Source organism: Enoplosus armatus, chromosome 15 (assembly GCF_043641665.1).
Source record: "Enoplosus armatus isolate fEnoArm2 chromosome 15, fEnoArm2.hap1, whole genome shotgun sequence".
Lineage (NCBI taxonomy): Eukaryota > Metazoa > Chordata > Actinopteri > Centrarchiformes > Enoplosidae > Enoplosus > Enoplosus armatus.
This window is the reverse complement of record NC_092194.1, coordinates 5,734,709-5,759,021: the sequence shown is the minus strand read 5'-3', so window position 1 is coordinate 5,759,021 and position 24,313 is coordinate 5,734,709. Positions and strand designations below refer to the sequence as shown.

Below are 24,313 nucleotides of genomic sequence, written 5' to 3'. Positions count from 1 at the left end.
AAGGAAAGCATGACAAAAAGTGCTTTGATTTTGGTGTGTATGTACTTTTATTGAACAAAATTCAACATACTTTAATTAATGAGAGAAAATAAAGTTTAATTAAAAATGTGTCTTATTCCATGTTTCAAAAAACACACTCTTAATCAACAAAATCAGGAATTATAGAGAAAGAGAGGAAGGATGGCGATGTTTCCCTGAGCTTGGTTATAAAACTATGAAGCCTTCCTGGTTCCAATGCATTGTCAACAACTTACTGATGATTCTCTGTAAAAAAAAACCAACATGGTTATTTTAATATCACATGGCCTAATTCATGTCAATGTCGGTCAAACAATGAACATGTCATACATAAGTGTATTTCCTGAAGTGTTAAACTATCACTTTAAGCTACAATGTATTAATTTAGAGACTGGCCTTTCAATCATGCTGCGCTTTTCCTTTAATTTTGACTTGACCTGACTGACTTAGCACAACTTCATTGTGAGAAACCTAACTCAGGATCAAACATCTTGTAATTTTGAGAAAATAATATTTTGATGATCAGTGAAAAGTGATCAGTGGTTGGTGTCCTAGAAGTGAACTTCATGCCATATGCTATCACAACATTGATACATTGATAGTGTTCGCTGGGAAATGATACAGTTACCAGGAATAGACAGGTAGAACAATCTCAAGTCGATCAAAAGGACCTGTGAGTGCCTGAACTATTGAATGATTTAAGATGCCTGAGCAATGCCGACATATTAAAGACACACCTGCATTTGTCAGCCAATCAATGATCAATGACAATGCTTTAGACGAAGAAGCCGTACAAGCTAATCAAACCAGACTTTGTGATCATAAACAAAATTGCTTCTTTTTCTTGTCTCATCATTATATCATTGAAAAAATAATATGAAATTAAATCTCACAGCAACATATATCTCATAGTTTACTCATAATAATGGGATTTTATTCAGAAATATAGGCATGCCATTACAAATTGCTTGGTCAAAAATATGAAATACGGAAAGAAATTAAAAGAAAAACGTCTTAGATTTGTTTTCTCACCAAGGTTTTTATATTGATTGATGAATGCAATTTTTCCCACATTCCCACAAACACTTGAACACACCACTGAGAAAAAAACAGTCACTTCTCTTAACTGCGTTGCCACTCAATGATCAAACTTTACAAAATGTGAGAAGACATTTTGTTCACTGTGATAGATTACCTATCTCAACCAAGATCCAGGTCTCTGCAAGGATTTTTATACTACTCTCACAGAAATGGCTGCTTGAAAGGTGGTTAAACTCATCCAAAACATATTGTCCTCATGAAAAATGGGTGGCATTCAAAATGCATCCAATTTTGTGCTTTTGCTGCAGGCGGTATTTAAAAAATGCGGTTTAATAATTGCACTGACTTTGACTCACTGGCAGATGGTTCAAATCATAAAGGAGCCCTATTCCCAATATATTTCCTGCTGGAACATTTTCCTTTCTCCACCAGCACCAGCAGATAGCAGTAAAGCTCCAGTCAAACAAGAGCACTACAATACTGCATGTTCAAGTATAGAAATGTGTTGGGACACATCTGTGGTTTATAGATCCTTCCAAGGCTGATCTGTATATGTTTCAGTATGCAGCAGTTCATACAATCAGGATATGCTATTACCAGCTGACAGTGGAATCTCCCTGCCATGTTAAACTCCTCCACATAGACAACATGACATAGTCATTACAAGCAAATGTTATGAAAAAAATCCGAGGCAAAAAGACTTGTACATACCTGTACATTGTGGGGGTTGATCGCTCCATCGATTTCCCTCACAAACTATTGCAGTAGCACCCTTTAACTTGAAACCATGGTAACAGGAGTACAGAGCGACCAGTTTGCCAGATGTAGAGGACAAAACAAAATCCCCGTTCTTTATCTTTCCTGGAGTGCCACACTGTTCCAAGTCTGGAATTGAGTGATAAAAGTTGTTCACGTTAATGTGTAGTGAAATAATAAAATTCAATGATGGATGGATGTATGATTCTTCAAATATTAGGACTAGGACTAGCCAGTTTCTCAAGCCCACCTCGGCTCTTCTCCTCTCTCCAAGCCTCCAAATTCATTGATGGTATATGATCACAAGAGATGTAATCAGAGGGGTATTTCCTGAACATGAAAGAATCAGGAAGGATTTCCCTTATGTCACTGTTGTCACAGATGATCCGAGACACAGAACCTTTTAAAAGCTCAGCCTTCTGCTGCTGGGTGAACATACCTTCAGCCTCCCACCAAAACCTGAAAAATAATAATAATAATAACGGTTGGTCAAACATTTCAATAAATAAAAAAAGTCCTCAAAGAAAGTGATTCTCTGAAATGTTGATCTCTGAAATCACGTGCCATTGTGGTCCAAGGTATGGTACATAATATTGATACATATCATTTTTTAAACTAAGGAAATATTTATGCACCTATCGCCATCACGAAGCACTTTCATCTGCTTTCCAATCAGGCAGGCAAAGAGGGGACCAGTTCTTGAGCCCAGCAACAAGTTCTCAACAAGCCCTCCAAGCCATACATCGATATTGTCAGGATGTTTGTATATTTTGAATATCTTCTCAGCCACTCCGAAGTCTCTCACAACCTCTTTGAAATCATCCAGTGTCTTAATGCAGTTCAGTCCACAGAATGCTCTCCAATCATTGTATCCTGAAAAGTAATTTTAAGCACAATATAATTCAATAGTGAGCATATTCATTTGCATTTTGCTTTCCTGTCGAGAGTTAGATAATAATCATCTTTGGTGTGTGGTTTCATGGAGGGATATCAGGGATATATGAAGTCTTGGCCAGCACAGTGACTCACTATAGAAGAATAAAAATCAATGCAACAGAACTAGAGATGCATGTCGTCTTTTTATTCCATGCAATCTTCTTCCTTGTCAAAACCTGGCACCTACATTACCCACAATGCAACTTGGCCACCAACAGTTTGGTCAGAGATTCAGGTGTGTATATGTTATAGTAGATAATGTAGCCTCGAGCCGCTAGCCTCAAGCAGAGATGAGGAGCAGGCTACAGATGTCTGGTGAGCTCACTTCCTTCTAACTCCGCACCCCCTGATTTTCTTTCATTCTCAAACTTGTAGTCTTCAGTCCCAACTGACGCTGACTCAAGTGAATTTATCAGACTTCACACACAAAAGGCTTTATACGACGTATATCACACATGCAGTAGTGCTCCCCAAGACCTGTGAACAGATTTCGATGTGTAAAATCGGTGGAGTTCCCCTCAAGCTACGGTAAGCTAATCACCCAGCTTCAGGTTTAGTGAACAAACATGAGAGTGGTATCGATCTTCTTTTGTATGTCTTTTGAAAGAAAGTGAATACGCATAGAACAATTTTTTGATGTTTGAGGTCTGATGACCTTTAAGCTGCCAGACTATGTACAGGGTTGGTATGGTATTGTTCAGTTCCTCATCACAGGAAAGAACCAGGAAGCAGCAAACTTCAGAAACATGATGCTGATAGGACTGGACGCTATAATACCTGTAGATGTCACCTTGTTCCTGAGTGGTTTGACAGACAGATGGTTTGTTAATGGAAGCTTGAGAACACAATAGGCTAAATTGTGTTGACAAAGAAAGGACAAGGGAACTGGTTTTTAAGCTTTCGAGATATGACAGGGCACTGATTGTTGATTGCCACTCTGATTTGACAGGCTTAACTGAAAGGCATTGGCTCTCAGCCCTGCACTTACCTGGCAGAGCATGATCTCGTCCTCTCTGCAGGTTCAGTGAAGCCAGGTCCATGTGCTGTGGCATGTTGAGGACGACCAGCCTCTCTGTTAACTCTTCTGTCAACAGCATGTTTGCGCTAACAGCTTGTGCTGCAGTTCCAATTATACCTCTCAGGATTGGTTCAATTCCACCTAGACACGAAAACAGTATCGCTTATTTTTTCATAGTCAATATAAGATAAAGAATTTTCCTGTTTTTCTTTTGTGGGTGCAGGAATACCAAGTGAGTGCACATAACAATATAATACATTTCATGTTAACATAAAATTTTTGAACAATTTAGAAAAAGAAAAATAGAACATATATGGTTGGTGAGTACTGTTTTTTTCTGAATGCTTTTTTATGTTGTTCAGAAATCAGGTTTGTATATCACCCAAAGCTTGGATTTGCCGCTTCCCCTGGGCTCACTGGTGTCCAAACAATTTCATTTGAGCAAACAGGATGAATGGACTGTTAGGGATGAATACGCTGTTTATCATAACAACACATGGTTTCATAAAAGCAATACACTTGTGCTCTGTGGTGAGACTACTGAACGCATCCTTCAGTAACACTGCAGCAAGGCAGTTACTGGAGGTCAGCAAAAAAAACTCAACTGGTGTTGGTGTTTAAGGTACTGTAATCCATTTAAGAATGAACAAAGTTGTATTCATCGAGATAGAAAGAAATATCTATAAACCTACCACAGCAGAGGTGGTGGGTGCAAAGTTAGCATGAACAGAATGGTCACAATAATGAGAATAAGAGCCAGGTGGAAAAATACCAGATACCTTTTGCTTTTAATTTGTTAGCTATAAGTACGCCTTGACACAGTGCATCTGCATATGACAGATATACTACTATCTTACACATAAGTAAGTAATAAGTAATAAATTAGTAATGTACTGATAATTAATGGAAAAGGTCTCTGTGGTGTGTTAGATGGATTTGCACCTTCTGTAATGAGTCTCCTGGGACTAGAAGCCCACTGTTTATATATATATACTAGGTATGACGTACTGAGGGAGGCTTTCATACACTATAGATACAAATATGTCTATTGAGTCACTTGACTTGCATGCAACTAACAATTAAAAAAGGCATTCAGTGTTGACGCTGACCTAAATAGGGTTTTTTTTCATTCCCTCTACTCTTTTTACAAGGTGTTTAGTGTGCTTGGAGGACACGTTATTAGTTCCAATAGGCAGCTTCATAAGAGTGTACTGACCTTCTTTGACTATTCTCCACGGACTGAAGAAAGTGTTGTGCAGTCTCAAGTGGGGGAAGTGCTCGTGTTCCTGGAAGCTCTCGTTCAGTCTCCTGAGGATCGGAGAGATGGTAGCATGGCCGAACCTGAATGCAGCGGTGGCAAAAACATTGGAGGCGGAGGGGTCTGTCGTTGGATCATATCCCCCATAGGGTCCAATGTAACGTTCAAAAGACTCCGGGCCAATAATTTTTGGAACATAATCTCTCATGGTTATGATCTGGGAGTCAAGAAAGAGAGGCAAAGAAGCAAAAAGAAGCTCTTAGATTGTCATGAAAGAAAATCTCAAATCTAAGGATTGTGCGCATCACGCGCATGCTATGAAGCCACAGGAGTTTGAATAAGAACACAACATTTCTACAATATATCCCACTTGGAAATATCTTGTCAATGTGGATGCATACAGCTGAAAGGCATCCACATGGGATTCCCAGTAAGGTAAGTATTTCTGTAGTGTCCCGAGCTTGGACATATGATTGCACATTTGTTTCCTCACAGTTCACCGCAGAGAGTTCCATCTGTCCTCATCACTATTTATAAAGGCCTCAGTTCATCCCCTGAATCTTAACACATATCACACTAATGCATATGCACGTGTGCCCAGACACAGATGCAAACATACACATGCGTCACATTTGGTGTCACATAGTTTTCAATGCAAAATGGAGCACTGGAAAAAGGCACAGTTCACTTTTTTGTTGCTGTGATGATACTAATGAAACTGAAATAAATTCTGCCTTTAATGGCACAGACTGAATAACTTAACTTCATTAGTTGAATTGACACTGAATAGCAAGAGTCTTGGGCTGCAGGCTGACTGAAAAGGGGGTTGAGTTGAGTTCAGACTTCAACTCTTAGACCAATACAATTAAAAATAGTCCCAACTGGAAACCTGCAAAGAGAAATTGAAATATAGTATTCAAATAGGTGTTTATCATGTATTAGTGACATGCAAGCAGCATTCTGCACAAACTGAAGCTGAGCCACAACGTGTCAACTGTGACAAGAAAACACAGCTTAGGTTGACTCAGTTGTAAGCCACCATCCTGGAGATAATCCCAGTCCCATTTGAGGAGCAGTCACCAGACTGCACTGTCAGTCTTTCTGAGATGAGAAGTCTTTCTCTTTACGACTTAAAGTTAGAGGAACAGTCATCAACATTTACTCAAATAACGTACTTTAGCACAATTTAAACTACTTAGTACTACTTTAATACTTGTACTTTTCTTGAGTATTCTAATTTAATTAGTAACAAGCTAATAATGAAACATATAATAATATATCCATTTCAGGGTCCATTGTTCTCAATAATAAGTACCTTTAAGTACGTAATCCTGATAATATGTACTTTTACTTAAGTAAGATTTTGAAGACTTACTTGTAATGGAGCATTTTTAGATTGTTGTCTTAGCACTTTTACTTAAGTAAAGGATCTGAATACTTCTTCCATCACTGCATCCATGTTATACTTATCTGCATGATGCATCCCTATACTACACTGAAAGGACCATACCTAGTACGTACAAATAACGTACGTATTTCTGGTAATCATCTTTATAAAGCATAGCAGACGTCTTTTAGAGTGATTTTGACCTTCCTTCTGGTTTCTACTCATTTTAAAGTAGCTACAGTATAAAACATCAACTAGTAGTTACAAACCAGGACTATGTGAAAATAAGATTTGATGATCAAATACTAAGGGCTCATAGTCAGAATATGTCAGCCGATTCTGCTTCGATTTTGCTAAATACTAAGTAATAATAAGAAAAGAGCAAATTCACATTATCTTTTTCACAGTGTCCATATTCGCTTATTGCTTGTCCACTGATTGAACTTCCTGACACCTTGTCTCATGAATGCATTGCTCTTCAGCTGCAGAGTCTCTCAATTAATGGACTGAAACACCTTTAAACTGTTTCTACAATTTTTACAATAATCCTCCTGTTGTGTCCTGACCACTTAAAAAACCAAATAGAACATAATTATATCGTCCGTTTATACTGCATACTTGAGCAATAGCCTTGACAACTGTGCACTTCGGTGGAGATGCAAGTCAGAACCAGACGTTGTTAGTTGATCATTTTTATTTCCTGTTTCCTGCAAATAATAGGCTTTCACTCTGTATTGAAATAGCTTCTGACCTTTCCATTTGTTTTCTGCAAGCCTTGTAAGTAGCCCCCCCCCCACACACACACACACACACACACACACACACACACAAACAATTTTCAAGTGGCTGCCCACAGACAGTCAGTTGGTCAGTTGGAAAGAGCATATGAATAGTTTCCCCTGCCTGCCTTCCTCTGGCCTCACTCACTGACTGGGCTAGGGTTAGGTTTCTTTGTATATATGGAAAATAGATAATGATTAAAATAAAATAAAAACAGAAATCTTCTTACGAACACTAAAATGTACCCATAATACTATTCAGGTGGGAATTTATGCATACAGTACCTTTTTAAATGTGAAGTAATGTATGTTAAACAGCATGAGGCCTGGTGTGGGGGCATTTCACTGCCATATCCAATCATAAAAGCCACAATTGTGCCATAGGGTGGTATAATAAGGTGTTTTCAGATGCTACTGTTTTGAATTTTCTCAACCAACCAAAATGTCTGTATTTTCATGAGGATAAAAATGAGATTAGATTGTGATCAGATGTTTGTCTTGTATTACAAGGAGAAGGAGAGGGAAAATGAATCAATACATTCTTGCTTAAACAAAAGTTCGGCGTCTGACATAGAAATGCAGTAAACAGTTAAAGTTGTGTTTAACAAACACAGCAACAAATCCTGTAAACAGGTGCGCATCCATCAGCATCCCCCTCATAGCGCCAGCCTTAAAACACTTTTAACAGGTACGTTTCATTTCCTGCCTAATTGCACACCACCCTTGGCCTGGAAATGGGATTTTTTTTGTTAGTAATTAATGCCATAGTACCTATTTTAATGCATTAAAGTAATGCTTTTACAATGACTTGTCAAGAATAATGCTGTATGAAAACGGCATCCTACATTACATTTGACCCGTCTGGGCTTGTTTGCTGGGAACACCTGCCAGAGGATTTAAATGGTGGGGGGGGGGGGGCTTTGTGGCTTTGTGAGAGCTGTTGGGATTCAACCACAGCAATGAGTTGAAGGCTTCTGAGAGCTGCACAGGGCTGCAGAGTTGGATGCTTTTTTGTCTCGGGTGGGATTGGACAACTAGCAAGACATCTCATCTTGGAATGTACTTCATCAGACTAGTCACTTTTACATATGACATTACTGAATTTAATTCCACACAAGCCGATAAATATTCTTTGGTGTGTTACAGTAATGTCACATGCTAGAACTTTGCATATAAATGACACGCATGGCCACAAGGGGCACTGTTACGCAGCTGACACTGACCTATACCAACTGACTGGAGGGGGGGGGCTAAGAGATAAAATCTCCTTTTGACATCAGTAGTGTAACAAAGTGGAAGATCTCTATGTTGCTGATGCTGTAGGTGTTTGCAAAGGATCAAAAGATCTCTGACGTGTTAAATGATGGTCGTGCTTCAGTGAATCTACTGTGTACCTTCCTTCGAAGTGACTGTGTGTTGTTTTCATTCATGTTTATACAGCACCTAAGCTTATAGCTGAGTCTGCCAAAAATCTTTTATCTTTTGTCACAGAAAGTATGTATAACTAAGACATGAGACACTGTAGCATGAGGTGTGTTTAAGTGTACTGATTGACTATTTACTTTTATTTGCTAGGCTTAGAGTGGAGCTACATTGTCAGCACTAATCATCCAATGGTAGCTGGGCAATAAAGTACTAACTTTTTGTTGAATTCTATATTCTTCCATGAATGACTCTTGAGAAACAAAAACAGGGAGCTTGAGCACTTCTTTAATTCTTCATCTCAGCTTTTTTTTTCTATGAAAAAAATCGATAACGTTACAGTCTGCCCGGTTTGCAGGCTGCTCAGACCAGATAGTGCCTCACATTTCACTCCATTTCCAATACAGGGATTTTCAAAGCTGGTCAAGCTTATAGATACAGTATGTAAATCCTCTACCTGCCTTTTATACTTCATCCTCACAAATGATTTAAAGAACCCCTCCACCTTAGACCCATCTCTTCTTAATATTGTAAATCTCTTTCCTCCGGCATAGCAGTTGTTAATCCACTGCTGTGGTCAAATGTCACCCCCCAAAGTCTGACAGATTACAGGCTTATTATCCCTCTGCTCAAAAATGATTTAGAAACTTTACAGCCCAGCACCAGGATCACTGGTCCCCTTCATTGGAAACAATGAATCATTTCTATTAAAACAATTTCTGTCCCTTATTTTTCATGTGGAATGTATGCAGCCAACATTTCCTTCCCCATTAATAACGCTCCCGGCCTACAGCTAAGTGAAATAGCTGCTATCAGCAGTCAATCCAATCAGTCATTGCTGCACACCTGCCTCCCATCCAGGGGCGTCCAGGGAGTGGCCATGGGCTACCCCTGAAATCTGACTGCCCACCCAAGGGGCCACCCGATTATCCTAAACTATGATTGGCTATCTGCCCAGTCAGAGGCGGACCATAGTTCGAACCAACTGTTTGAAGAGTATTTTTGAATGTGCATTGATTTATTTTGTATATAGCCTACTTCAGGAGGTACAATTTCTTTTTGAGGACTTACGGAAGAAAGAAGAAAGTTTGGAAGCTTACATTACATTTGTATGGTGCCACTCTGTGGTGTTGTTGTGATTGGTAGGTCTGTTTATCTTTAAAATAGATATTTTAAACAGGAATTTAAGAAGCTGTAATGTTCATAATTAAAGTAGATATGACAAAGGCTAAATTAATGATATGCCAATGTGTGTGTGCATGCACTGAGACACTTCATGCCACCCCTGCATAAGTCAGTGCCCCAACACGCCACTGCTCCCACCCATCGCTACCAAGAGGCTGACAACTACACAAAAAGGTAACAGCAGCAACAAAATCTAATTAACTATCTTGCAAAAACTAAATAGCTATGAACACAACATTGACACATTATCAGCTATTATGTGATATGGCGAACTTAGCCAACAATTATCTGCACATCTAGCAGTTATGGAGAAACATTATCATTCATTTGGAGCCGTGTTTCTGGCCACTTGGCTAAGTCCAATATTCACTCTCCTTTTATCTCTGTGTTTGGTCTCCACTAACTCCAGGTAGTGTGCAGTAGGTTTTGGGGGGGGGGGGGGGGGGGGGTTACTATGAAACAGCTACCTTTTGAGGCCCAAAACCACAGTATGAGTGTGAAGAGAGTAAAACAAAACAGTAAAGTCACAGGCTGGAAAATCTAAATAATGAGCTGAAAGAGGCTAAAACACCCAGCAGAGCTGAGGGGAACTGCAGAGTCGGGTGATAATTCTCTGTTTGTTGGCTGCGAGCAACCCCATTCACATACAAGTAGTCGTGTAATCCACTGTTAATACAAAAATATTGATTATAGCTGCTTTAAACAATAATGGGCTTGGAGGAGTAGTTGGAGACTTTGCCTCAAAGTGGAAGCTACAACATCACCACTGAGGTGAAGATCCTCCTGAGAGTTTGCAATGACAGCAAAGCTGTGGATTCCACGGCTGGTTGATTCTTACAGATTTAAAGCAGCAGCTGTCAGGGTCAAACAAGTTCTGAATCAATTAAATCAGTAGAGATTTTCCCATATACAGTACAAAGAGTTTCTCACTATTCATCTTCATCATGCCTTGCTCAACTTACATGAGTTGTCAGTCTTATACATACATGTTACTAACACTTGCAGTCACTCACTACAGCCAGCACCTTTATCAGTGCTCATTACACTGAAACCTTCTGAAAACACTCCTGTGACATCCAGATAATCTAATATCTTAATAGGTCCATTCTTTTAAAAAAAGGCCCATTTAATAGCTGTTCTGGAGCTTTTGGTCATATGATCCTCCTCAGCAGATGCCCATTTGTCATGGAATAGTAGATGTTTAAAATTTCTACATTAACGCTTTCAAACAGAAGCTCTTGAAAGATGGTAGAAAGTAACTGAGACAAAGATGCTGTTCTGAATTTCAAATGGTAATGACATTCAAAACGAGGTAAATAGCCAGCTTTATGAATTCAACAGATGTCAGAGCATTGATTGCACTTCTATCATTGAGGTGCAGTTTACAATCACAGCAATAAATGCACTTCTTTCTTCATCTCTACAGAAGCTCCAGCCTTGGTTTATTTTTCTCTGCTCTGTGAACACTGTCATGACTCAGAGTCACGATTCGCCTCATAATAGAAGGAATCTCTTGTCTTCTTGTACAACAACTTGAAAACAACACTCCTCCCTACATCTTTCATATCCGTTTGCCCTTCTTTAATAACTAGTAATTGCAACATGCTCGCATTCCTGACATCTGCAGATGATAAAATCACCACGCTCATAAATGCTAGATTAGTTTGTTTCCCCTCAGGCACCATTCGTGTTTCTGGTAACACTTTGCAGTACGGTACACAAAAATGTGAGAAGTTACTAAGGAACGAGAAAGGAATGAATCAGAAGCGACCTGAATAACTCCAAATTTAGGACTATTTAGTACTTAGTACTTTAGTTACTAGAAACAGACTGACAGATACTATAGTAATGAATCATTAGGTAATGATTAGTTCATACGTATCCATGAATCAGACCACTTTCTTCATAAGTCATTCCTGATTAGCTCTCAACTAGTAGCCACTCATTCATAACTAATTACTTAATTAGTTACTCTGTTTGTGCACCCCCAAGTCAAGTGGTACATCATACTGAGTAGTTACAATGTAGTCCTTCATGATTACTTGAGGACTTTAATAGTTTAATAGTTGTAAAGTCCAATCAAAACTTCCATAAAGTGAGGATAATCATGAAGCAACAAAGGACTACATTGAAGAACTGATTCATTAATACCGTATCTCCCAGTCTCTTCTCTGGAAATTCATCATCATTATCTACGATATAGTCCTCAATTCGGAGTAATTTAGGAACTTCTCATTAACGATCCATTAATTGTCAGGTCGTTCCTGATTCGTCCCTCTCTCATTGCTTCGTAACTACTCACATTTTTGTGTAGCATATTGTAAAGTGTCTCAACAGAAACTTTACAGCTGTGAATCACATTGGCCTTTATTTTCATCATACAGACATGTCTCCTACTTTCACCAAGTGTACAGTAACAGATTGTAGGGTACAAAATGATTACACCCTTTATCCACGTCCCTTTGAATCTCTCAAAATTCAGCTATTCTTGTTCTTGAAGGACTTCATACCAACCAAAGTACAACTTCTCCTTGTTCTCTGCTTTCTTATCAGCCCTGAATCACAAGCATTTAAATCCACTACAATCAAATGTGAGTTTTTTTCAAGGTGGATAATTTGCATGTGGACTCATTTTTTCATAGTTAATAGTATGCCTGTGCAGCTGAACAAAACCAGTCCATGGTTAAACTCACTGCAGCACAGTGACTACAGACATGGAGTGGCGACTGCATTGTCACCCAAAAGGACAATCTTCCACTGACCGCTGATGTCAGTAAGTGAGAGCCTGAAGTGTACGAGTTCACTGTTTAAAGGCATTAAGAGCACTCCCCTGGCACCTGGAGAAGTGGATGACAGCACAGAGGCTGTTTTGCAAAAATGAAGGCTGAACAAAAGATGTTAACACTTTGCTTCAGATATAAAAGGTCAAACTCATTTAGGCAGAAAACATGACTGGTCATTTAGAATTAAACAGTATAAACATTCCGAGGACTATTCACTGAACTATTAAAATCTCAGCAGAAACAATTAGTTGATTATTAGTTGATTGATTGACAGAAAAATAATCAGAAACAATTTTGATAATGAATTAATTCACTGGCTTCCACACCAGCTTCTCAACTGTGTATATTTGGGGTTTTTTAGTCTTCTGTGGTAAATCGAACAGGTTTTGGATCATTGGTCAGACAAAACAAGCAATTGTAGGAATTGTTTGCTTATCAATCAATACCAATCATATCTGTATGCTAAATATGAAACCTAGAGCTAGCATGCACTTAGCTTAGCATAAAGACTGAAAGTTGGGGGAACAGCCAGCCTGGCTGTGTCCAAAGTTTTATATATAAAAATCGGCCTACCAGAAATGTAAAAACAACTATTTGTGGTTTTACAGGGGTAAACATGCTGAACTTTTTCATAGCAGGTGCAGCGGCTTCCTGGAGGTTGTTGTGAGGTTGTCAGGCAAACATTTGGGGTTTTGTTTGGATTAAACAAACAAGATGAAACGTGATAATTAGTCACATTTAGAGATGCTGATAGACACTCATGTCTGTCTGTTCAACATGAAGCTGGAGCCAGCAGCCAGTTAGCTTAGGTTAGCATAATGGGTCATTTCCTTGAATTAATCAAATTCAGAGGTTCTGATAGGCATTTCTTTGTCTTTTTTTTACTGAAGACATAGCCAGGCTAGCCGTTTCCCCCTCCATCCATTCTTTATGTTAAGCTAAGCTAATCGTGACCTGGCTGTAGCTTCATATTTAGCATATACAGATAATATGAAAATAATGGATAGTTGCTGCTCTAGTTAAAATGTAACTTTCTGTGTTGTGCAATGTGAGCCATTGCTTTTCATTCCAGTGTGTCAGCACAGTGCAGTTTTCAATCAGCTTAAACGTTTGTTTTGTTATTTTGGCATACTGAAACAAGTCTAGTCACATACCTGGTGCAGAGCTCCAATAATCTTTCGAGTTTCTTGGTATATAGTGTCCGGGCTCCAGTGACAATTGATGCGTTTCAATGCCTCTGCAATTCGATTGTGTTCCCTAAGCCACAGTGTATGCAAAGAGGTCAGAGGCAGACCCTCATTGACTCGACTGTCTCCAGCACTGAAACACTCCACTCTCTCTCCCTGCGGATTCTGTTGACAGGCTGAAGGCAGAGTGGCTACGAATGGAAGGTAGGGTCTTCCTTTGGGATCCGTGAATTGGTCGTTGACGGCAAGTTTCCCATTAAGTCCACAGAGGTCACGGAGGAAGCTCTCCAGCTTTGGAGTGGGACCGTACACAACCTGAGCATCTATGAATGATGTGATGGCATTCATCTGCTGTCGCTGCAGAGCTTCTCCAAAATCAGACCCAAAATTGACAAAGCAGGCTGGCATGGAGCGATGAAAAGGCATGCAGCCTTGTGCGCCAGAGGTAGTATCACCTGTCTGTAGAGAAGACAAAATAATTTATTACAAACAGCTTCAGTAGCATCTTAAACTACTTTTGATCTATCTGTCAAATGTATTCACTTTTGTGATTATTGTTATGGGTTAGGGTTAGGGTTAGGGTTATTATTGTTTTGTTATTATAGTTTGACATTTTGGAAAATACTCTTATTTGCTTTCTTGCCGGGTTAGATGTCTATCCATTTAATATGAGGATGGCACCTTAGCTTAGCTTAGCTTAGCATAAAGAATGAGGACAGGAGGAAACAGCAGGCTGGCTCTGTCTAAAGGTTACAAAAAAACCCACATTCTATCTCGTTTGTTTAATCTGTACTAAAACCTAAAACCTGTACTAAAAAGAGTAAAATCTACAATTTGTGGTTTTATGGGGGGGTTATGTGCCTGACTATTTCTCTGTTGAGAGCAGTGAATTTCTGGAGTCTCCACAAGAATAATATTTATAATAACAAATAAGCAGCATAGATCAGCATAAAGCAAGATACAGTACAGGTAAGCAAATTGTACAAAGACTGTTTTGTACAGTACAGTAACAGTAACTGCTTTTAGTTTACCTCAATGGGAAAGCATGGATGCACGTTTTCACACGTGCTCAAACAGTCCACGCCAGTCGAAAAAGCAGCACTGCCGGTGCTTTGAGGGGTAAAGGTTATGTCATGGTCAATGTACTGGCCCCACTCCACAAGCAGGTGCGAATACACATCATCCTTAGGTTTAGAAGAGCTCTTCAGTATCTTCTTGCTGACTTCCCGTGGCTGTTGACACAGTAATATTAGTTATTTTGGATTACAGTGAGCGCTGCCTTTTAAAAATGTGCAACTTCATTTCCCCCAGCCGTCTCAGCAGTGACTTGTCATTTATCAGTCAGTGTGTTTATTATCTCATCATTAACAGGAAATGAACATATCATCTTGGGGAGGCCTATCATGTCCCAGTCAGGCGTTATGATGGATGATAGCTTTCTTGTGTGTGTGAACTAGTTCATTCTTTTATTCATTAAGTGATGTTATAAATAGATGAATGGCTTAAGCTCAACAAAGGGGCTGAGATATGTTCTTTTCTTTCATATCCTAATTCCTCCAACAAAAAGGACTTTGGCAACTGATTGAAATTATGCAATACATTAAGTATCCAAGATATTATTTACTCGATCCCTTTTTATAGGAAATGGAACAGTCAGGATCAAAGACTATTACTTATTTTAAAACACTTACTAAACACACACTAAATTATAGCTCTTACATATGGAGGTAAACTTCGGACTGGATACAACTGATGTATATTTGATGAGTTCTTCAACTAAAAGGATCTCACTCTGTGTAATGGGTGCATAAATTAAGCCTGAAATTCAATGCAAATATCAGTTTCATCTGTGTTTGAAAGAAATAATGCTTATCCACATGACTGGAAACCAACTCCTTTCAAGCTATGGAAATAGCCACAATATTCAAATGCAACCATAATCTGTGTCATCTCACACACACGTCTGCTGTTCCTAAATTGCTGTGGACTTTATCTGCTGTAAAACAGGTCAGAAAAATAAATGGAAAGCTACTACATTAACTTGGGTTTGCAGGGTGAGCTTGCTTCATTTCTAATTTCTCCACCAAGACTTTTGTGTCCGTCGGACCAGCATTTTGTAGATTACCGGGGGAAGTTGGAATCCATTATGGAGCCGTCCTCGGTTCCAACCTTTGGGTTCTCTCTCTCCGTCTTCGTATTCAGCTGGAAGCCACCTGACCAAGGGAGTGTTGGCTGCTCCCCAGAGAGGATTTTGCCTGACAAAAAGAATCATGAAGCGTGTCCAAAAATACTGCAATCCAAAACAGTATATGCCATCACTGAATGCAAGTTCATTTGTTTTCCTCCAAAAGGTCATCAAGAGTTTAAAAAACTACATTTTCACCTACGGCAAATTAATATCAATTACTTATGCAAGGTTAGATAATTGAGGGGTTTGCTAAATAGTTTGATAGTCTCTATAACTGACTGATGCAATAGCGATTAAGGGCGTAGTCAGTTCATGAACATGTTTATTTGCTGTTATGAACGTATGAAGGGGTCCTTCGTCCTTGGGAAAAACCACAAGCTACAAAGTGACTGGCGTGGGTTTTTTTTCAGTCAATCATTACTGTTGCAGAAGCAACAACAGTAACTGACTGAAATTGGCTGAAATAAATAAAGCCATAGTCTGCATTAAAAGGGTACGATTAACCATTGCACTCATATAACATTGTTGTACTCACGATGGACAGTTTACAAAAATAAAATAAAAATTGCTGCAGCAAAACAAGTGATATTGTCTTTGTCAAAACAGGACGCCTACATCAACCACAATGTAACCTGACTGTTTGGTTGGAGATTCGAGTGCATCATGCTAGTAGCAGCTAATGTAGCCTTGAGCCGCTAGCCTCAAGCAGAGATGAGGAGTGGGCTACAGAGGTCTGGCAATCTCACTTCTTTCCAACTCCACACCCCAAGATTGTTTTTCATTTTCAAACCACAACCAACTCAAGCGACATCACTTAGGGCAATTAGTCAGACTTCACACAGTTCTCTCTGGAGCCAAAAAAGGCTTTATACAACTTTTCACAGATGCAGTAGTACTCTACATCACCTTCAAACAGACTTTGATTTGTAAAATCGTTTCCCTTTAATTGTCATTATGAAGACAGTGACTCGTACTACCAAAGATGTCATGTAAATGACGTAAAACAGTCTTTGCCTATAGTAAAAAAGCAGCCCTTTCATACTGTACAGTAGTCCTAGGAAGGACATCAGGGGGGATGGTGGATGTACAGTGCAGGACTTTGACACCAGTGACCAGGTTTCACATCCTATGTGTTGTGTTAGGTTTCATCAACAAATCAGTAGTATATATTTGTAATTTGTAGGAGACAGGGTTGGGTAAAAAGCAGCATGCAGTATAAGATCTATGGAAGGCCAAATGAAATCATTCATCAAAATAGAACTCTTATTTGCCATTTGTATGCAAATGATGTATGACACAATCAACATCTTATTTTAAAATAATTTACTTTTTTAAATGTAGTGAGTGTCAGACACTCAGGAAGAGACTGGAAATCTGGACCTACTTCACCTGCCATATACTACCTCACTATTTATTCTTTAAAATGTTGCAGTGCAATACATACATAGTCATACACAACAGTGCAATACATACATATACATTGTTATTGTAGATATTTTTTACTTATTTTTCACTTAAATACTGTAAATGTGTATATTTTTTATTTTCTGTTTCTTATTTTTATATTTTGTACATACTTTTAGCTCTAAATTATGCTACTTTCTACTCTTGAATGGGAGCACCAGTACTGTACAATTTCCCCCCGGGGATCAATAAAGTATTTCAGATTCTGATTCTGATTCTGATAAAATGCATCATTACTGTTCAAATGGAAATGAAAAAGAAAACTCCTCTGACATATAATGTTACCTGAACACCAAAGTATCCTTTTGCTACAAAAGAACATTTTTTATGTGAAATGGACTGCTACCTGACTTTAAAAATGTAAAAAGAGAAACTGGGTTTTTGTATTTTCAATGCAGCATGGGTTCGGATTACCAAAATGGTGAGAAATGGCTTTTACTTCCTCTCACTTTTCAGAACTTTCTTCATCAATGGCTATCCAATGCTCATTTATTCTCTTTACATAGTTTACCAAAAATCTGATTTACTTTGAATCTAGTTCCAGAAAGAATCTGCTTGCATTATCAGTTCATACAATTAACTTTATAACATCACATCTCTGGTTCTTTGACTTATCAAAAGCTAAGAAGTCAGTTAGCTACCTGTTATTGCAGAGGCCAGATATGGAGCGGTACTTGTTGAGATGACTGTGCTGACAGATGGTTGGATGCGTCGCAGGAAGACATTGAGACAGCTCTGCAATCAGCTCCACATCCTCCCATGAAAGCAATTCTAGCAGAGTGACACAGTAAGGTTAAAGAAAAAATAATTGGAATTCAGCATATCAAATCTGAAAGCACACACACTATAATTAAAAATGTCCCCATTTTGTCTTTTTATATTTCCTGTATGAGGACTTTGGTATCCATGGTTTAGATTATCCAGGGTTTTGGTAGACTATTAAAATGGAAGTTGACCAATTAGAAATTTTGGTCGTGTTAAAGTAATTTTGACTCCACGATGTCCAACTGCTTCTAAAGGTTTCTTTCAAGATGAGATCCTCTGGATTTATTGAAAGAAAGCAATTCTACCTGGTGCCGTGACATCCCTTTTATGTCTCTGTCTTGCTCTGTTCTTTAGGACTTGCAGAGTTGTTTGAAAAACCTCTGCAGCTCGGGAAATCTCCAGGGTCTCAGGCTCGGTTTGCCGAAGGAATGTAAACACATTCGTGGAAGACGAGGATGTGCTTTGTCTGGGCACAGAAATTGACAGATAAGAGGAAAGTTTCGGTTTCTCCTGTCCTTTCTTGGACAGGTATTGCTTAAGTTAAAACAGAGACACATAATTTGATAGTTACTGTTGTCTGGAGTGAAGTAAGGCTTCATGTACAATTTGAAGGCTTTCTTGATATGAGGAGATGAGCAGTTGTCTGACAGATGTGGCTGGAAGACATACAGTATCACAACATATAAATCTGTAACTAGAATATCATCTGTATACAGTGGTGCAAAGTAACTATACATTTGTATTTACTAATACATTTATGCAAATACTCTACTTAAGTACAATTTTGAGGTACATGTACTTCACTTGAGAATTTGATATTTGATGCTACTTTCTACTTCTACTCTACATTTAGGAGAGAACTATTGTACTTTTTTCATCTTTTTACGAACTACAATCCCTGATACTTTAGTTACTTTTCAGATTATTTTACATTGGACATATTAATAAAATACATTTCATTGTTATATATTAAACCAGTAGTTCCCAGCCTTTTTGGCTTGTGACCCTTGGGGCCCCTTGTCACATGTTTCAAATGTCTAGCAGTTATCATCTCATGACCTCCCTGACGACCCCAAGGTTAGGAACAACTGGATTAAGCTACCTCGCTGTATATAAAGTAATTAAAACTGGCTCCACCTGTAAAATACTATTTACATTTTAATGCGTCAGTAATAATAATCAAAGTCATATACATCACTATGCTTAAAGTACATTTTGCTCATTTTTATGTAGGCAGGATTGAAGAATGAATGAAGAACTCTTACTTATAATGGAGTATACTTTTACTTAAGTACAGGATGTGAGTACTCCTTTCATCGCTGACTGTATATTAGACCATATTGACAGCCAGAACTTGTCTCTGCATCACCTTACAGCTGCTACATGTAGCATTTTAGTAAATAATTAGTATTAGAATGTATTTCAGGCATCATCACTTTCACTACACAAACCCAAGAGCAGGAGCTTCCCCAGCCTCATATGCAGCATTTTCACTTGCACATCATTGTGTCAGATTTGGTAGTAAATCTGCCGACTTGCTTTAAAGCAAAACGTACATATGAATACAAAGCAAGGGGAACTTTATTTATTTCACTTTATTTTATTATATATAGAGAAAAAAGTTTAATGAGACGTATGACATGTGTACATCTCCTTTTTCCAAAACTGATGCAGGTGAGTACTAACCAAATATGATTTAAAAATTATTTATTTTCTAAGCCATATTTGCTATTATTAGCTTTTATTACAATCAGTCTTTCCAATGCTTATATTTCAACTTTTATCATAGATTACATTTTAGATGAGAATAGATTTCAGGAAAAGCATTTATATGTATATATATATATATATATATATATATATAAAAAGATTTACTTACAGTTTAAATGTCTGGCTTCATCAGTTGAAAAACGTGAGAGAATGATGCTGGGCAACATAAGGAAAATTACATTGAAATAAGCCATTTTTGGTGCACTGTTTACAATATAAGAGTCAAAGATGTTTCCAATAACAATAAAGACTCATCTCAGTGTTAGTGTGGGCATTGTCGAAACTTCCCTTATATATTCACATAACGCAGGGAGCCCAATGCGAAGGTGAAGTAAACCCGCCCACACTCGAGCAACTCAGAGATTCAGTGTTTCTCTTGTCCTCGGTTGACTGGTTTGAAGACAAACTTTTTTCCCAGCCACCTGGAACTGTAACAATCCCAGAGAAAACATGAGATAATACTGACGCAGTACATCATCTCTCTGGCATATATTGACTGATATGGCCAGTTTTTATATGCAGGGATATAATCCATCCATATGTGTGCAATGTAGGAAATAAAGGTACAATGAAGGAAAGAATTTTTGGCTATAATTTTATATTTTATTTTAGGTATGTGAGCTGACAATGTTGGCCCAGAGTAACTGACAATAAGCACAATAACAGTATAAAATCAGAATTACTGGATCAGAGTCCAATCAAACAATAACAAAGGAGGTCACTGTGACCATACAAACGACATTAAATCGTTTTTGAACAGATAAATTACTCAGGCTATGACGATGAGAATGGCATGTAAAGTCCTGTTTGTCCCTCCTGGTACATTCCATTCAATACTGAGTTACTGAATGATTAAATTAAATTAAAAGCAACACGTCAACATCGTCTAAGCTACAAAAGTTTCCTCCACATTGGACTCTTTGGTTCTCAGCACTGTCTAGACGGCTTGCTATTGGTCAACAGGTCGCAAATTCAAGTCAAAGCTGAACTCAAAGCTAAAAATTTGTGCAGATTTATGAACCTGAAAATTTCACAGTGACCAGGCCATAAGCTGTCTTCAGCGATGTGAAGAGCTACAAAGACCATCCAAGCAAAAGTGAAGGACCACTAATGGAGGTGAGCTATGTTTACATCTGTTCAGTTGTCACAATTAGCAGTTACAGTAAACTAGAAATCTGTATGGTATTATGTATACAGCATATAGCTTCTCAGTGGTCACATCTGCTGTCATTACAGCCCTCCATTCAGGTTTTGTCATGCTACTAGAACCCTCTTAATTATCACACCATTAATGGATTAAAATCCTAACATGCAGTCAAGAACATTGTAGCCCGTTGAATACTGCAGTCCTTGCTTAAACCCTCTAATAAGAGACTTCACTCTGAAAATGACACTTGTCACTACCTTTCTGTCAAACTTTACTTCAAGGACATAATTGTTAAAACAAAAGAAGACAGTCCCAGCAGCAGTCATTGCAGTCTTTTAATGGGTTCATGGTCCTGCTTCCTTCGCTGTGCCCCCATCCTCCCGAGCCTATTTCCAAGGTTTTAGTGTGGCATGTAAGGATTACTAACAGTGAGAAAGGCCACAGCAGCAGTCCCAAAGTTGCCCTGGAAATTTCTCCCCAACACAAATACTTCAGTTTGCATTCAGGGTCCAATGCCGTCAGTGGAGTCAACTGTGAGAGTCACAGCCCATTGATAGTTGAGCAGTGTACTTGAAATTCATGTTTGACATGGTGCTGATGCAACTTCATGATGCTGTGTGTGTGTGTGTGTGTGTGTGTGGCAGCAGCCAGCAGTTACCTCATAAGTGGGCCACAGACCATCTCAGTTGCAGCTCTCTGTGCGCTCTTGCTGTCACAGTGCCTGGTTTTGCCTCAATACAAAACTGGTTCAGCCAAAACCTCTCAACAAATGAGTCTGTGGAGAATGAAGCGAGTGACATCTGAGAAAAACTTGTATCAAATCACATCTGAATAGTTTGTTCTCAATGTGATTATACTCTTGTTATATAGAGGATAGACAAAATAACTGGCACCTGTAGAATATAGTGCAATCCAATACTATGCAAGTGCAATACTGTAAATGCTACCTTTCTAAAGTCAATGTTCAGTTTTCTACTATGTCAGGAGTCACTGTATGGTAATTTCTGCTACTGCAGTCTGTTGTGTTGTTATTCAGAGATCCCATTAAATGTCCTTAAGTCAATTTTGGTGATGGCCTCTTTCTGACCGCAGTTGCTTTCCAAGTTGCATCATTTTGTAGTGTTTAAGAATAATGGGCAATAAGCAGCAACTCTCTGGCCTCGTTTTAACTCCAAGTTGCCGAATGATGCCTTTCAAGAATCACTCCGAGACGGTGACTGTCAAAGCAGAAACTTACTGCAATTTGGTATTCAGCTCACCAAGGCTACAGGTTACAGATGGTCAGCAAAATTACATTTTTCATGCACTTGTTTAATAATAGAACACCTTTCACACCTAGTTCACAGTGTATTTCTTTTGCAAAAAGAAATTGAATTTATTACATAAGCCGCTTTACAAATTAAATACAATAAATGTGCCAATATTAAGCTGTTTCTTTATTTCTAAGATGAAATCAGATTATAGTCAGCTAAAGCTTTACTGATCTTACGCTTCAGAAAAGGTAGTATTTTTTGAATTGCAAATCAACTCTTAAGGATACATTAAGGTATTCTATATTACATTGCCAGACAGCTCCATAGCAAGGCATTGCTAGGAATTTAAGGGTTTTAAAAAGCTTGAGGAAAACTTTACATTCTACACTTACACCGAATTACATGTTTATATATACATACATATACATATATACACATATATACACACACATATATATATATACATATATATATATTCTGATCATATACTCTTTGATTTTACTGTGTTTAGGAAGAAAAAAGAAATTACACTACAGGGAATCACATTGTGAAGAGGCCTTTGAAATAGCATAGATCGTGTAGGGAGATAAAGTTACAGAAAGGTATTTTAAAAGTCAAATGAACATATTCAATGTGAAAAAAAACTTTTGGTGGCTGGTCATAGGAGGGGGGGGGGGGGGGGGGGGGGGGTTGGTTGTGCTTCTGGACTCATGAACTCAGTATTTCTAAAATCTCAGCTACAGCCTTGTTACCAGATAACGTTCCCAAAAAAAAACAACTACTGTGGAGGATTTCCTCAGTTTTTCTCCTGCTTCATGGAACATGTGGCATCAAAGTGCCACTTTTTACATTAGAAATTTGCTTGGACATTTGAATGTTCAACATATTCAGGTTTATTTTTTATTCCTTTAATGAAGTCATGGATCATGTCAAGTTCAGTTCAGTGATAAGCAATGGTCACAGATTCAGAGCTTGTAGGTTGTTTATTACCCTGTGTCATCCATGCCTTCTTTACGTCCAAAATAAGTCCAAAATAAAACAACCTTCGGCCCACACAATGGATAAACAATCAAGGAGGGTGAAGGTTCCCAAGGCTGGCCAAGCCCATAGGGCAGGTACCTACACACCAAATGAAAAAAACATTTTGTCTTAATAAATAAAATGCCAAGTAGGGAACTGATTGTCAGTATCCCCATGCGGTTACCTCACCAATGTCACAATGTCATCAGTGCACCAATCTAGATGAACTGCTTTAGTGAGTAATGAACCCATCATACAGGTTTGATCAAAACTGATCCAGTGACGATGATTAGCTCTCATTTATAACCTCCACGCTTATTGTTTTCTATGTGTGACATGAGACAATGAAACACCACTGACAATGGCACACAGTTAAATGTTTCTCAATACAGTGCAATATATATATATTATATTATATTATATATAACATTTTTTAATGGCAGTGTGGCAATATACCGGTTTGTCATTGACTTTGACGAGTATTTGATACCGTTTCTTGATGACATTTTAGCCAACATTTTCTAAGAAAGTTTCTCTACATTGCTGGTGGCAGGGTCTGACATTTCTTTCACACAAAGCCAGGGTACTATCTCCTGCAGCAATGCCTGCAGCTTGGCCGGGTGCCCATCAAACGCAACCTGTGATCACCCACCAGTGGGAAGCCGGTGAGGGATCATGTCCTTCACGGTGTCCTAGCAACACATATTGTTGTGTCAGATTGCCTCTGTGGAGTTGTGACCGGGGGGGGGGGGGGGGGGGGGCATTTACATCTGTGTGTGATATGATTTTCAGGTGAGGCTCCTCTCAGTGACCAGAAACAGCTGGTGAAGGAAGGAATTTCTTCCCCCACGCCAACAGCGGGAGTTGGCAGCAAAAAGTAGAAAGGGAAATATTTCGATCCAAAGTAAGAGAAAAGGGATAGAAAATAAATAAACT

General features: G+C 38.6%; 1 protein-coding gene across 1 annotated transcript; it reads right to left on the bottom strand.

The window, feature by feature from the left end:
* Nucleotides 1-81: 81 nt before the first annotated feature.
* On the bottom strand, nt 82-23,361 carry tpo (thyroid peroxidase). The gene is made up of 13 exons (XM_070920686.1): nt 23,348-23,361; nt 18,759-18,875; nt 18,493-18,653; nt 18,064-18,193; nt 15,896-16,025; nt 14,802-15,002; nt 13,738-14,229; nt 4,986-5,244; nt 3,740-3,910; nt 2,451-2,688; nt 2,066-2,274; nt 1,771-1,944; nt 82-264 (listed from the first exon to the last, which is right to left on the bottom strand). The coding sequence occupies exons 1-13, from the start codon at nt 23,359-23,361 to the stop codon at nt 251-253; spliced, it is 2,310 nt and encodes a 769-aa protein (XP_070776787.1). The 3' UTR covers nt 82-250.
* Between the last annotated feature and the right edge of the window lie 952 nt (nt 23,362-24,313).